The sequence below is a fragment of the Stegodyphus dumicola genome, chromosome 6, assembly GCF_044657685.1.
Source record: "Stegodyphus dumicola isolate Sdum_Otavi_A_Nest chromosome 6, ASM4465768v1".
Lineage (NCBI taxonomy): Eukaryota > Metazoa > Arthropoda > Arachnida > Araneae > Eresidae > Stegodyphus > Stegodyphus dumicola.
The window spans coordinates 103040388-103056921 of NC_140773.1; the positions used below are offsets into that span (position 1 = coordinate 103040388).

Sequence of the window (16534 nt, forward strand, 5' to 3'; positions counted from 1 at the left end):
ATTGAAAGGGACAAGTATGGAGGTGGCGGTGTTCTCGTTTGGGGAGGCATCATGCTTGGTAGTCGTACAGACCTTCACATCTTCGACGCAGGTTCAGTCAACGGGACCCGTTATTGTAACGAGATTCTTCTTCGATATGTGCGTCTTTTTAGAGGCACTATGGGTCTGCAGTTCCTTTTCATGGACGACAATGCACCATGTCATAGCACAGTAGCTGCCGAACAGCTCTTAGAGAGTGAGGATATTGAACGTATGGATTGGCCGGCAGGATCTCCGGATCTCAATCCAATCGAGCATGTATGGGATTTTCTAGGCAGATGCTTGGCAGCTCGTACCTTACCACCAGTAACGATTCCGGAGCTTCGATTGGTGCTGCAAGACGAATGGGCAGCAATGCCTCAACAACTCATTGACACTCTCATTCTCAGCATGGGCAGACGCTGTGAAACCTGCCTAGCAGTCAGGGGAGATCATATCCCCTATTAAAGACCGGATGTTTCATGCTGGACACCCATCACAGGGATGTTTCGGCCTTCAGTCGCATTGCGCTCCATGCTACTTTTTCAATAAAGCTTCTTTTTATCCCTCTGATTTCTCTTTTAGTAAGTGTTGCTTACATTACTCATGTCCTTACGTATTGGGGATCTTACGGTATTAAATGTGTTGATTTGGAAAGCTTTTGTACAAAGTTATATTGAAAAAACCGTCTCGTCCTTAATTTTTGCACACCAGTGTAGTCTGCCTATAATTAATTAAAAAATTAAGCAATTTCAAAGCAATAAATGCAGTTCTTAATATCTTTAATTACCAGCTAGATATGCGAAAAGACATTAGTTGGATTTAAACACATTATAACACATTATATATATTTCTTCTTTTTTATAATGACTACTTTAGCGGTCAGGCCGCGTCAGCGCCTAATTATTTGAAAAGTGAAATGGAACAAAAGTGACTCAACGCAAAAGTGAATTTTAAAAAAATGGCTAAAAAATGTATGGCAACGCTTTATCGGGAATTCTAATACGATTTTGCTATAATTGATTTTGCTATAGTGCAAGAAAATGAAAAAAAAATGTGCAAGTCATCTTATTAAGAAAAACTGAATACTGATATGATGAACAAAGAAAAGACTGAAAAAATATCATTTAACTCTCTATCAAGAACATAAGCTGTTTTCAAAAATTTTGTCATTTTGCTACTGAATTTTATATGGTGTTAGAGCGTAGACAGCGATGCTAAGTTAAAAGAGCAAAATAAAAAGTCGTATTAGCAGGAATGAGGCAGGAATGAGGTCGACAAACTGCGAGATCAGCGGGAGCATAAAATTTTAACAAACTCGTTGGTGAAATACTAAAATCTAAATCTTTTCAGATTTTCTTTATTTTTTAATTTTATTACTGTTATTAACTTCTCTTTTAATGTAAAATAACTTCTTTAGATCCTGTTTTAATCTACACCGCTTCGGTCGCTGTATCGAGGATGAAGCTTCCATTATGGTCTGAGATGTGCGCAGTCGGAATCGCTATGGTAGTTCTGGACATTCCGAATGACATAATAGGAATAAAGCTTTTGTGGTGGACTTTCCACGATACAGATCCGAATCTTGCTGAGCGTTTGTACTGGGTTCCATGGACAAGCTATTTCTTCTTCGGAGCATTCATGTCAAGTCTCATATTTTGTCTTCATACATTCAGAAAAGTGATGACTGGAAATAAGAAATATAGTGCTGGAGGGTAAGTTAAAAAAAAAAAAAAACTGATCTGGACACCACATGACTTCCTTGGGTAGGGTACGAACAGCGCGAAATTTGATCGAAGAGCCTCCTCCCCCTTATCTAATAGACGAACTTCGCGACGTTTTCTTGTCCCCTCTTTCTAAGAATTTGAATTACCAAGAAGTTTGGGTGTTACAAAAAGTCATTTATCGCCATTAATGGGGCATTTTATTGAGACTGCAAGCCTCTATTTTTGTTTATCAATATTGTAAAAAATTGAGCATTCAAAACAAATATTAATTTAAAGTCTGGCGTGTGCTAAAGTAAAAATGAATTTCTTTTACGCTCATTTTAAAGTTTTATGATGCTTAAAAGAATGATGAGCCAGATCTTTTTTATTCTCTGTAAGAATTAAAAACTTTCCAAGTTGTAGATTTTAGTCGCTGATATATGTTACCGTGAAAGACCGAAATTGGAGAATGTCGAATTTCACCGGAGAATGTCAACATTCACCAAATACGTCGGCGAAAGATCGAATATTGCATTACATCCTTGTACAATCGGACCCTCACCGGTTATGTCGACAATCACAGATATGCTCTGGTGTAGGTCGAAAAAAGAGGAGTATATGTACACGCTGTCATTGCAAAAGGAAGTGTTCCACAAATAAATGCAATTGCAAAAGCAAGGGCCTCTTGTGCAATTCAAAGTGTCATAATAGTTTAAGTTGTTGCAATAAATAACATTTGAATCACTTAATTTAATAAGTTTTAAACCTCTATCATTTTCCTTTCTCATTTTGAATGTACAGTGTGTTTTAAGTTCTTATATTCTGAAGTTCTTATTTTAAGTCTCAAGTGCGTTTTTTCGCGACTGAATTACGGAGAAGAAAATATAATATTCTTATATGTTCAACATTCACCATTAGTACATGGTGAATGTCGACATTGACCAGTGTAAGTCAGAAATAAGAGTATTTGGAAAATATTTCGGATATACACCAAACGACTACGTGAATGTTGACATTCACCGGTGAAAGTCGACATTCTCCAAATTTTGGTGTTTCACCGTAACATATATATATATATATAATTAAAGAAAAGAGAACAGATGATAAAAGACTTATGTGGTCAAAGACTTTGCGCATTGAACTGCAAAATTTAGAAAAAAAGTTAAAAGAAAATTCCTAGTTCGTACGCTAAAAAGTTGCTTAGATACTGTGGTTCCGTGAAAATATTAACATAAGTAAAATAAGGTGCAATGAAATGTGTAACAAAGATTAAATAAACAATATAAACGCATGAATATTTACAAATAAAATTCAGTACTAATTGCAAGCAATATGCTAATCAAAGTAAGGCATATTTTAAACATTAGAATTAAAGTGCGACAAATTTACTGTAAACAAGAAGCTTGCAATATCATATGCTATCTATATATGCATCTATTACATTGTGGTGGTTAATAAACAGTTGACCTATAGTATTTTCAAATTTAAAACAGGGTTTAACCTGAAGTAGTTGGTCAGGGAGCAACTGTTAACATTTTTTGAACATGCATGGAATTTTTAACTGATCATAATAAGGGTGCTTGAATTGTACAGTACAAAATATTTTTTTAAGATAAAAATTACTATTCTTTAATTTAAAATTGCAAAAGTCTATTATAAGATCTTTGACTATTTGGTAACATTGAGATTGTTGATTAAGTCTTTTAATAAGATTCCATAAGGTGACATTTTTAAAAGTATGCTGAAATATCAGTTTTGAATAATAAAATTGATAGATTAATGACATACACAAAACTGATACATAATCAACCTATCAAATATCGGATTTGTAGCGCACCTCAAATAAGTTTCTTGTCTAGATAAATATTAAAAAATCTTCTTCGATGGCAGATTGGTTTTAACTTTCAAATTTACCGTTTTAGGTAAACAGTTCTAATTTAAGCAATTCTCTTTATTAAATCAAAAAATTGGATTTTGTAAATGGTTCTAAATTCACACTAATATTATTGCAATATATTGCCGTATTAAGCATTCTATTTTAGTCATTGAAGTTATTTTAAGGTTATTTAACTTTCTTACAAATTCCATATTTTAATACCTAGAAACGTTTAAATATTTATTCTGATTTCCAGTTACTCTACCTGATGTACTTTGGCATACATTTAATTTCTAATACACATTTAATTAATAAATTGATAATTAAGAGCGTCTTCAGAATTTTCAATATTAAAGAAATTTTGATTTCCGCAGTTAGACTATACCAGGACGAGGGCAGGATTTGCATTTGCGCAGTTGGAGTACACCCTTTCCTTATACGGCCTATTAGATTATACACATTTTTTGCTGCACTTCATTTAAACTTATTTCCTCGAATTATTCCAGCTTAGTTAACCGATCCCTCAAGAAAAGTTGAAAATGACATAAAAAATTACAAATATTTTAAAATAAAATATCTCGATCAATTTTGTGGTACGAGAGTCAAACTTCTTATAATTTAATTTTTTCATTACGAGTATAAAACTTTCATAAATATAAGCACAGGAACCGGGAGAACGCATTCAAAGTTAGATGTCATTATTTGTCCAAAATTTGTTTTTTAATTTGACATTGCCAAAACGTGAATATTTTCGTCATTTAAAACATTTCTGTAATTTCAAGGCTATGACTACGATCAAGATTGCAAAAATAAAGGGCGGGTAAGAATTTTTATGGCAAGGGAGTGGGTATATATATATATATATATATATGGGTATTGCCGATTGCAATTAAAAAAAGAGGTGCACAACTAGTTGTATCAGTTTTGTATATAGAACTGTTATAGCAGTCCCATATACAAAATTTCTGTTTTATGACTAATCGTTTTTGAATTATGCGAAATACATACGTACAGACATCACGAAAAATTTCATTTTGAATCGATTTTAAATCCATTTTTACAAAACGTTCTGAAAAAAAGAAAAAAAAGATCCCTTAATTTTGTCTATTTGGACAGACGCCACGGGGGGGGGGAAGGCAAAATTGATACTACTTCCGAGGTTGAAATTGATACCGAAAATTTTCGCGATAATAGTACTCCCTTTTACTTTGTACAAGGAAGCAAATAGAGTCTTTGAATCTAATTAAATGTTATTGCTTTATTTTATTGATTTTATAAAACAAAAAGTCGGATGATCTTCTCCAACAACAAATATTTCCTTATTAATTATCCGATACGTTTGGAAAATAATGCCGCTCTACCTAAGTTTTGCATTTAAAAAATATTACTTTCTGATGGTTTTGCTACTTGGGCATTGAAAACTTACCTAAACATTCATAAATATATATTTCTTTTTGAAAAATTTTATCACTAAATTTTTAATGTAAAATGCTTACAAAGTTATTATTGGAAAACGAACGAAAGTGTTCAAGTTATATTATTAGACACTGAAAATGACTTAATCACTTTTTTAAACATTACAGAAAAGTTGGAATTAAAGTAAATTGCTGGTCATGCAAAATGCAAAAACATGAAGGAAGCATCTAAACAGTATGAAACTAGCGTCATGTGTATACCGCAACGGAATATCCAAATGATTACGATTTTAGCGCACGCACGCATCACGGGAGACTGCAGTGCTCCTTGCAATCCGTCGTTTTGAATAACGTGTTCTCTCGTGAGATTTTTCTTGTATGTAGCTTCACTGTGCCTCGTCGAAAAACACAAGCATCATTCGAGCACGTTTCTGAGCTCGACCGAATAGAATACAGAGATTTCGAATTCTTCTTCCGGGAAATAAGGTCATCGTATCGGATGTAACCAAGCAACAGTCATGCGAATCAGTGAATGTAAGAGGGAAAGACTGATGGACAGGAGCAATTGCAATCGTCTCGTCGCCACATTTCAACAGGACAGTCCGCGACCACACCACTGCACGCAATGTTCAAGCTTTCTTCTTAGCCCATATTGTATTGTTACCATGGCCTAGTAGCTCTCCAGATCTATCGCCTATCGAACATGTCTGGTCAATTACTGAAGAACACCTAGACCGGGATGCAAGCACCCATCGATACACCAGAGGAACTTTGGTTACGTGAGGAGGTAGCATGGGCTACCATTCCCAAAGCCTCTTTCACTCGCTTTCACTCAATATGCCGTGGCGAACTGCAGCGGTTGTTGACAGTGGTGGAGGTAACACTCATTTATGCTTTTCTCGTCTTCCTCATCTGAAAGAAGTCTGTATTTCGAATTAATTAACATTAATACTATATGTAATCTCTGAAATAAATTCTTCGTGTTGCATTTTGGATGGCCAACAGTTTAATGACATGTGCAAGGCACACCAGTATGCAGGGCACAATTAGCAATATCCTCAGCTACATGGTATACATAGTAGCTACATTAATCATTAAGCAAAATAAATCCTTGCTTGGAACATGAAGAAAAGGTGGTACACAAAAATGTGCTTAAGGACTCGGCAAAGGGGATTAACATAAAAAGTTCCCATTGCCGTTTCATCATGAAATGTACGGTGCAGCTAAATAAGAATGCGAGAGAAGGAATGGGGAAAAAACTGGCGTGAATGGTATATGGGGCGTAAAATCTTTTAAGTGCTTAAAGCCTTTACAGTTTTAATCCGGCCCTGTTGTCATGTAATCAGTTTTAGAAGGAAAGTTTAGTTAAACTCTGACAAAAGTCCTTGGTCACGCGCTGGAAGAAAACCATGATGATCGCTACCGGTTGCACATTTGTTGATCTCTCCTCAAAATTATATTATTACACACTGAAATCGTGAGAAGGTAGAGAAGGTATCTGGGGAAAAAAAGAAAAAAAAAAAAAAAAAACCAAATTTCACCACCAGAAACTAACGAATGCATACAATCACTCGCGACATGAGAGGAGTGATTTATGTTTTAAATGTACTAGCCGTCTAATGGTCCGTCTCGAAGAAGTTATATGCCAAGAAGATTAACATATTGAACATATCCTGCATACTGATTAGTTATGCATACTGAACATTTCTGAAAAATATTTTTTGTGATAGACTTCTATTGATCCTGTCATTCAACTCATCCTTGAAATGAATGTCTAAGCTCTATTCCTTTTCTTGACATTCAGACAGCACATTTAAATTCAGTGCTACAATTTAGCATGAAACATTTTATTGTTTTCCTCCCCATAAAAAATCTTGTCACTTTGTAAGTGTGGGGAAAAGCATTCTGTCTCCTTCTTTTCAATATTTTCTGCCTTAATATTTTGATATTCGTCCTTCACAAATTTCTCCTTTTCAGGAATTCAGTTAATTAAAAGCTGTTGCCATTGATAAATTTCCTCACCTTCTTCAAATGATAATGCTTTTGAACAATTTTCTTTTGCTAGTATGAAAAATATTTTTTCATTAAAAATAATACAGTAACCTCGCTATCAACCCAATTTCTATTTGATATATTTCTTTATGGAATTAATATTTTAATAATTATGGAAAATAAGACATAAGGAATGAAAGACAATGACAGTTTTAATTAAGTCTGTATTACCTGTCTGCACAGATATATATTACTATTCTTTGGTTTCCAACAATAAAATTATTTGCGGTGTAATTCTATAGTCTGTCAACCATATAACATTAGACACCTATGGGATTATATAAAGATATTAAATATTGTTCAGTTTATTATGTAACAGAAATGTGCAGTTTAAGCTCTAGATTTGTTTCGGAAACATTTTGAAAACTTTTAAAATATGTGTCATTAAGCTGGTTTTGGGCTTCAAATTAAGATCTGGCTATTATTTTTACATTATTTGTTATCTTCCAAACAGCAGCCTCTTGCTGCAGCACAAGGCCTCGAACCCTTCTTATTAGCTATATAAATGCCTGGGTTCTTTATAAATATGTAAATGTAATACCTAAGTTATTTGCTGTATTAGTGATTTAATTAATTCGCCCTCGAAAATCCTATTTACTTCTTAGGGAGCTTAAGTTTTGTGAAAATTTCAACTACTATCATTAGTGTGTTAACATACAATAGTCAAACAAAAGCTTTGTAAATTTTACATTAAAGAATACAAATTAAACATCCGAAAAATAAATTAAAAATTATCCTTCACTGATCACTTGCATTCCTTCAAACACGTTTTAAAAACCCCTCTGCCACCTATTATACTTTTCTTTAAATCTAGAACTGTTAAAAGTTCATAAAAAAAAACTTTCAAGATCAAATTTAAAAAACGTTTAATGCAATGAAGCAAAGAAAAATTTGCATTTAATTATGCAAACATGTTTTTAAGCACCTTTCATTAATTTTTTTTCCTTAATCTAGACACTTAACAGGGATTTGCTGCGCTATAGCATCTGGCATCATTGCTATTCCTCTCGGTATTCTGCAATTTGCTTTGCTCTACCACATTCCTCATGATATTTATAAAGTACCAGCGAGTGTCTGTACTATCATTTACTTGACAACTCTCTGCTTATTAGCCTGGACAGGAGATAGAAGTGTAGGTACTATGACAAAACTGACGAAAGGTAAGAAAATTCTTCCAATTAGTTTCTTCAATACCTTTATTATTATTATTATTATTATTTGTACTGAAAATAACTAAAAAAAGCTATTTTTTAATGTACACTTTTATAATCAGAAAACTATCAAAGTATTAAAAAGTGTGCTGCTGTTTGAACAAAGTTAGAAACATAAATATGTACAAAGATTCTTGCACTCTGTATGTTTTTAATAAAAAATGATCCTATGAAGTAAGATCTATAAAATTCAACCATAATCATTCCATTTTATACTGGATGCAGTGAACAGATTCTAGATGTAAAAAACACAGTAAGCTTGGAGTCGGCCAGTTTCAGGATTGTGGAAACTTATTTAGCTTATACCATTCTGATATAAATTAACATGCATTATAGATATTATTTAGAAGCCCAGGTAAAAATATTTTGAAATTATTAATGTTGTACACAGCAATGCATATGCATAATGTTGAAGATAAACAAAATATCTTATGCATTTTAATGTTTCAATAATATCAGTTTACAAGGGATGGCATTTATCACAAACTGAAAACAATAATAAAACTCAAAAGAGTTTTCCTTCAGACAGTTTAAAAAGGATCCCCCCCCCCCAATGGCGAGCCCTCAGCCAACTTCGGCTTGGCCACTACTAAGGCCAGAAATGGTGGTCACTTTATTATGGAGGCACCTAATAGGTGGGCCATCTTTGCCTCCTATGAAGGAACCGATAATTACAACCATGCCTTGTCCAGGATTCGAACCCGGGCTCTTTGGTATCGCAGTCAGCTCCCTTAAGTTTAAAAAGATGATATCCATATCCATATCATGAAGAACGATATCTAGAAGCAGAGACTTTGACAATACCAATAATTAAATCATCATATAATTATGAGCATTTAACGTAATTCTAATGTTAACAGACTGAGTATCTTGCAAATGTTGAATGAACACGTTTTTATATAAAGGAATAATTCCAATCTACTTTGATACACATTATGAGATGATGTTAATTATTATCTTATCAAGTTATTACAGAAGTTCCCTTAAAAAAAGGTAGAGAATGCTACCAAAATATCAACTATTCAAAAAATAAAAAGTTCTTTTCGCATAAAACTTAAAACCATTTTAAATTTTAAGCATGCATACAGTACAATGTCGCAAACTTGACTGCCGATTAGTTGACGTTTCGTATAATTCGATGATCATTTAATAGCTAGATTTAAATAATTTCTGCAATTCCTTTTGCAGTGCAAACGGCATAAGTACATTTTATTCACAATAGTATTGTAAATAGTACATGTACACTGCGAAAAAAAAAGGGGGGGCAGTTCTATATCTCTCGTTCTACTGGGCCGATTGACGAAACCCAAATTGCGTTTTTCATGTCTCGAAAGCGCGGCGTAGGCTATATACGATATATACGATACGTATTAGATTTATATATTGCATAGTTCTAACATAGGTATTTTGACACAAAATGGAACTTTCTCTGAAATAACATACAATTTATTTTCCATAATTCTATTCTATTACTCAAATTATACCTAAATATTAAATTTTGTAAAATTTTGTGCGAAATTTACGAAGAAATTCACAAATTTATGTTGGCGGCATTTTTTCAGTTGGCGCCAAGTTCATTTGGTGAACTTCTTAACATATGGCAACCTATTTTCCTTTCTCTTCTATTATGACGGAGGGGGAAAAATTCACATTGTTACAACTTTCAAATAATTTAAGTGCTAAACTACATTTGATGTTATTATCGCTTTAAACAAATAAGCCAAATTTCAAAACGTGCTAAAATGTAAATTCACGTATATCTTCGGAAATTTTCAATAAAAAACTAATTTTTTGCAGGCAGGCTTAGAAATACGTCTACTTTAAGACGATGGTAAAAATTTGATAGGTTATAATTCAAAATTTTTTCCAAAAAGTTTATAAAAATTATTTTAAAATACAAATTTTAAAAGTAAATCATAAAAAATTGGCGAATTTTATTTGGAATGAAGCTAAATTTCGAAATTTGAAAGGAAGAATTAAATTAGTTTAATAAAAAAAGAGAAATTAATAAATAAGTATCAAATTCAATTAACATTGAGGAGCTAAAATTTTTAGAACTAATTTTTTAAAAACTACTCATGAGATTTTTCCAAAACTTGGCAGTTTGGCAGAATGTGAGTCGTACAATCGAAACATGGAAAAAAAATTGGCATGCCATTCAGAAAAAGTCCGATTTTGTGTGTCAAAATACCTATATTAGAACAATGCTATATATAAATCTAATACATATCCTAAGTCGCGCTTTCGAGACATGAAAAACGCAATTTGAATTTTGTCAATCGGGCAGTAGAACGGAAGATATATAACTGTCCCCCCCCCCTTTTTTTTTTTTTTGCACAACGTACATGAAAGTCTGCATGTTTTCCTGTTTTGTTCAAAGATTTGCTATGGAATTTTAATATTGCATCTTTCTTTTGTGACACTATTTCTTGAAATCTATATATAACAAATTTGGTAACAGGTTTTGGTCTTTTTTTTTTTGCCAACTGCATTTTAGCCCATTTCTCCTTTCAATAGCGAAACGACTAAAGAAAGTCGGATAGTAGAACGGCTCAATATCACTTATATTCTTTTCTATTGCCAACTAGTAGCAGACTTGCCTGTTACAAGTTAAACTCTCAGTTCATTCTGAATAGAATTTCTCAGTATCTATCTAGGCCTTCAAGTCCTATATTGTGTTGTCTGTATAAGTGAAAATGTCGAACAGAAAGAAAAGAAAATAAATTAACATAATGGAAAATTGGAAGAAACTAGGCAAAGAGGAAAGCATTAAAGAAATGGACATAAATTTAGGTGTTGGATGAAATATTATAAGTTGTAGATAACACATCCCTTCTTCCATAAAACTCCACATTTTTTGCTAACTCAACTGCCTTAATGTGGATTACAGTATGTCAAGTTTGCAGGACTTGACTGAACACAATTATTTTATTCTTTAAATACAATACTTAGATCTGGAAACTTATGCAAAATAAAACGTTTTAATGTAATTGCTACATGGGGAAGGGGAATTCTTAAAGTTAAAACTTACTTAACTTTGCAACTTAACACTTTCATTCTTATTTATAGTGACTGACAATTATCAGAAAAAAGTGGATGAACTTTTTCTTTTTGTTGTGCTATATTTCTCCTTCTTCGCAATACTCACTTTTGTTGCACAACCACAAACCATATTTTCAGCGGGGTTCCATCAACCAATAGGGAGTTGTGATGAAAAGATTCCAGTTCACACTCCAATTGGAATGGTAAGATGATATTCAGCATTACTATAACGTTACTGAAATTGCATTTACCATGTGCACAGATCTTTGTAATATAAATAGATAACATTTCTGTATTAAAGTGACTACTGCATAAGCCTTTGGTGACGCATGAAATTATTACAGACTGGGTGATTAAGTTTGCCAGTTTTAAAAATTAAGTGCAGTAGCCACTTTAATACAGAATTATCTGAAAATGTATTATGTTATGCATTTACATACATCTGCATACTGCATAAAATTGTGCAAGTTTCTTATTTTTGAAATAGCATGAATATGAATATTTTGGAAATAATCTTTCTTGGAAACTTAAAAAAATATATGGGATCTATTTAGTACTCTTGCAATAGTGTAACGATGCTTAACCTGTTCCGCCAAACTAAGTTACTACACGGTTAGGAAGTCATCCTAGTCGTTGCTAGCACTAAGCTGCCCTTGTTGCAGTAATAGTCCGTGAACAGTCTATTAACAGGATATGTGATGTAGTCGGAAGGAAAGAACTGCTGTCGAAGGTGCTCTGTCAGAGGGCAGGAGAGCAGGTACCGCGTCTTCCCCATGAAAGACCGCAAGAACAGTTGACTACCGTCTGAGGAACCGTCTGAAATACGCTAGGAATTTCCCGTGTTTGGTATGGGTCTGGAGGAAGAGTCGGTTGCATTTGAGCCTCTTGAGAGTAGGTATTGGGAAAATGTTGTAAGTAAATCTTCCTGTCTCTACTTTCTGCCATCGTGATGACCAAGTCTCTTGGAATGTTGTCTTTAGGAGCCTTTTTGCAACTTCTGCGGAAAGCGGAACTTCCTTGTCAATTTCTGGTTTCAGAGCTGCGGTCTTAGCTAGTTCATCCGCTCGTTCGTTGCCTTTCTTTTATTCAGCTGATCTTTAAAGGGATGGAGGAGCCTAACGTCAAGAGGTTCTCTTTAAGTGCTGCCGTGTGCGGACGTTTTGGAGGAAAGGAATTCAGTTGCGTACCCAGCCATAGTGCTGCTTCTTTGAGAGAAGGGACTCAGTTTGGAAGATTGAAGTGTGGTTGCTTATACGGAATTGTGCTTGATAAATTTCTTCATTGTTCGAAAAGACCGTGATCGCTGCCCCTACTCGTCCTGAAATTTGTGATCCGTTAGAAAAAAATCTCCCTTTGTTGTCCTGAGAGTGGCGATTTTCAACAGGGAAGGATGGGTAGATCTTCTGGGTGTAAGACAGGGGGAATTTGGAAGTTTTCTAGGCTGGCATAAGATAGATGTAAATCTTCTTTAGTGTGAAGGGATCTTTGTAGTGTAGAAGTCGGTAGAATGATCTTTCTATTATAATTCTGCTTTTACGTCGAGTGGGAGCTTACCAGCTAGAACCTTGAAGTGCTGCGGTTGAGGTGGTGCTATGGGCACTGATGATTTTTAGCAGGATTACTCGCTGTATTTGTTGAAGTTTTTGACATATTCTTGCCGTGCCAGTCATCCAGACTGGGTAGCTGTAAATGATCGTGCGTTCAACTGCATTTACGTATAGGTGTTTTAACAGGCTCCACTTGTCTGTGATTATCCTGTTTAGTTTATTGATGATTCGATGTGTCTTATCTCGGACTTCCGTAAGATGTGATACCCACGTGAGCTTCTTATCAAGCGCGAATCCGAGGTACTTAATGGTATCCTGGCGTCGCACTGGATGCCCTTCCCACTTTATGCGTGGTGGATTCGCATCTGTTTTTGAGCCCTTTGGAAAAACTACCATCTGTGTCTTTTCAATGCTGAAACATAGTTTGTTCTCTTGACTCCATTTTGTAATACCTTCCAACAATAGAGCGTAAAGCAGACGTTTGTTGCTACGTCTGCTTTACGCTCTATTGTTGTCCTATTGCCTCCGTCTATTATGAGTACAATATCGTCGGCGTAAGCTTGTATCTTGGCATTGTCTCCAAGGTTTAGCGCCGAGTCTGTGTGTTCCACAGAATGGGTCCGATATTAGACTCCTGTCGGGCTCCTTTGTGGTAATTCGTCGTAATATTTAGGGCGTCTCTTTTGTAGGTCACTTGACGTTCTGTGAGGTAACTTGTGATCAGTTGTTAAAGATTCTTTGGACATCGCAGGTCTTTCAGGTTTGAGTGCTGGCCACGATAGTTTATTGAATGCTGATGCTATGTCAAGCGATGTTATAGACGTATGGAGGTTATTTTGTCTGTTATTTAAGATGATGTCTTGTACACGGTTGAGGGCGTCGGTGGTACTCCTACCTTTAGTAAACCCGTATTGGGCGGGGTTTAGTAATTTGTTTTTGACCAGGTAATACGTTAATATCTGCGTAAGCGTCTTGTGAAGGCCTTTGCCCCTCGCTGAGAGTAAGCAGATAGGTCTGTAAGAACTGGGCATGGACTTTGGTTTTCCCTCTTTCTGGAACAAGACCAGTTCTGCGTTCCCCCCCCATTTCTTTGGAAAATAACCTAATTCACGGCACTTGTTAAAGAGTGCTAGAATTTGTTTGTCGTCCGCGAGCCTAACCTCTTCTACGGTTTCAATCGTGAGGCCACCTAGACCAGGAGCTTTACCTCTGCGTGTTAAGTTTCTCATACGTTGCATTTCTTCTAGTGTGAACAGCTGATCGTCTTCAGAGTTTGAAATCTCGGTTGATTGGGCACGGATATCTTTGTGATATGTAGAGTCCTGGCTGGGGTCATCTTCTGGAAAATGGAACCTAATTATTTCCCTAATTGTATCCTCAATTGTATTCGTCATTGTGCCGTCGTCTTTTTGAATTGTACCTATTTTTAATGGTCTCATGCTTGTGCCTTTAGTTATATCGAAATATGTTCCGAACGGAGAGCTGGCAGTGATTTTGTTCCATGTCATATCCCATACCTTTTTCCTTTTCTTTATACATCTTTTGCCGGTACTGTGCACGTACTCTTTGGAAAAGCAGCCTGTTATGAGCCCTTTCCTCTCCAGTTATTTTTGGAACCTCTTCCTTGTTGCTCTAACCTTTTTCCTGAGTATAGTGAGATCCTTTGTCCATCATGGACAGGTGCGCAGTCTTCCTTTCGAGTTATGTGAAAGAACCGTTCTTTGATAGATCTCGTAGAGACTAGTAGTAACTTCTCTTATAATATTTATCGATTTCTAGGGTCTGCTAGAGATTTTGAGACATCCCTTTGAAACTTAGCCAGTCGGTATGTCGTGCATTGATTTTTGTTCTTCGCCATGCTGGGTAATGAATGCTGGAGACGTCAAAATAGATATTACCATGATCTCTATTGTTTGCTTCCTCTGTTACCTTCCAATTATCGATCCTGATTCTGTCTCTGCTTATAAGTGTGAGTTCAATCCAGCTGTTGCCACTTACTTCTGCGAAGGTTGGCGTATCCCCTATCTCATTGACAATCGATAGTCCAGTGCTGGCTGTGAATTTGTATACTTTGAAGCCTCGTGTGTCCCCGTATAATGTGGTCCCCATAGGGGACTTTTGGCATTGAAATCTCCGGTAATTATTGCAGTCATGCTGTTATTATCCTGCATAAACCTTTCTAGGGTTGCTAGGATTGATGCGATGTCCTGGATGGAGGGCAGTATACCGTGATTAGTATAAATCTTGAGTCACTGCCTATTGCAAGCGCTATAATCTCCGGAGAGCTGAAAAGTTCCAGAACTGGAAGATTTGAGTCCGCTATAATGACTGCACTTTTTGCGTCTATTCGAGAGTAGAACTTCCTATATTTTGTGGGGAACCCATGCAGTTTGTTCTGAACTGTGTACGGTTCCTGGACACATGCTACTTTGAGTTTGTAGCTCTGTTCAAAATTTATCTTTAAGTTATCTGTTGCACTCCTGGAGTGCTTAAAATTAATCTGGATTATTTGGATACTATCCATAATATGTTTGTTATTTTAGTCGTTTGAGCTCTCTTAGGTGCATGGGCATTTCTTATCTCGGCTTTTATGTTGGGCGTCGAAGCCTGTATTATATCGTTTATTCACCTTTGTGCAATTGACACATCTGACTGTATTTTTGGTCACAACTGGCCTTCTCATGGTCTGCAGAGCCGCCCGCATCCGGCACAGACCTTATGTTCCTTGCAATATTTCACTCGATGGTTATGCCCAAGACACTTGACACATTGCAAAACCTTTATAAACTCCCTTATGTTGTTTCTTGTCCTTTGTATGTTCAACTTCCTCGTTTTTATAAGCATCTTGATAGCTACCGCATCTATAGATAGAACCTAGTGCTGTCCAAAGAGGGCCTTCATGGCGAACAAGACTTCTGTATATAACAAAATATGATATCTGACCATATGTAACCAAATTTGATGTCTGACTAAGTATTGTTCTTCTCTTAAAAACAATTTTAGTTAACTTCTTAAAAACTTATTTGCTTTCCCCTTCTCCTTCCTCTTAGCAGCTTGAAATTAACTGAAATGCAATTACGTAAATGAAGTGGAAATGGCATGCAGTGTAAGTTTAAAAATGAAATTGGAATTTTTTTTAAATACAGCTTTTACACATCCAAATTCATACAAAAATTTTCTACTTCATTAGAAGATACTATTTTCATAACTCCTCTAACAGACTTCATTAATGCTTTAGAAGTTTACTCCACAGACATAAATTTTGATGAATTCATGAAATCTCCAAAGGGCCAATGAAATGATGTTGAATTGTTATGATCACAATTAAGAGGTGACTGACAATGCCTGACAAAGGCCTGATTATAAAAAAAACTACTTTTTATTTTTATTTCTTATTTGTCTATTTAAAGTTAATTTTAGTGTTATTTAAAATACATTACATAGGATAAAAAGTCAGGCTATAATTACACACGGAAATTCTTTAGCCACTATTAAAAAATTTTTGACATTCTGGCAACACTTGCTGCATTTAAATAATAATACAATTCTACATAACAAAGCACAGTTTAAGACAAATGCAAAGCAGAACATACTGATGAAGAATCGTAGCCTTATGTAGGCTTTGAGTAAAAACTAAAAGAATAATCTCATTGAAATGCAACTCATT

General features: G+C 35.1%; 1 protein-coding gene across 3 annotated transcripts in view; it reads left to right on the forward strand.

Annotated features, from left to right (window-relative positions):
- LOC118185256 (uncharacterized) overlaps positions 1–16534 on the forward strand; it is a 33369-nt gene that overhangs the window by 10032 nt on the left and 6803 nt on the right. For all 3 annotated transcript variants that reach the window (XM_085818745.1, XM_085818743.1, XM_085818744.1), the window contains exons 4-6: positions 1439–1733; positions 8022–8227; positions 11348–11523. In XM_085818745.1, coding sequence (XP_085674871.1) covers positions 1439–1733; positions 8022–8227; positions 11348–11523 — 677 coding nt within the window. The remainder of the gene's footprint in view (positions 1–1438; positions 1734–8021; positions 8228–11347; positions 11524–16534) is intronic.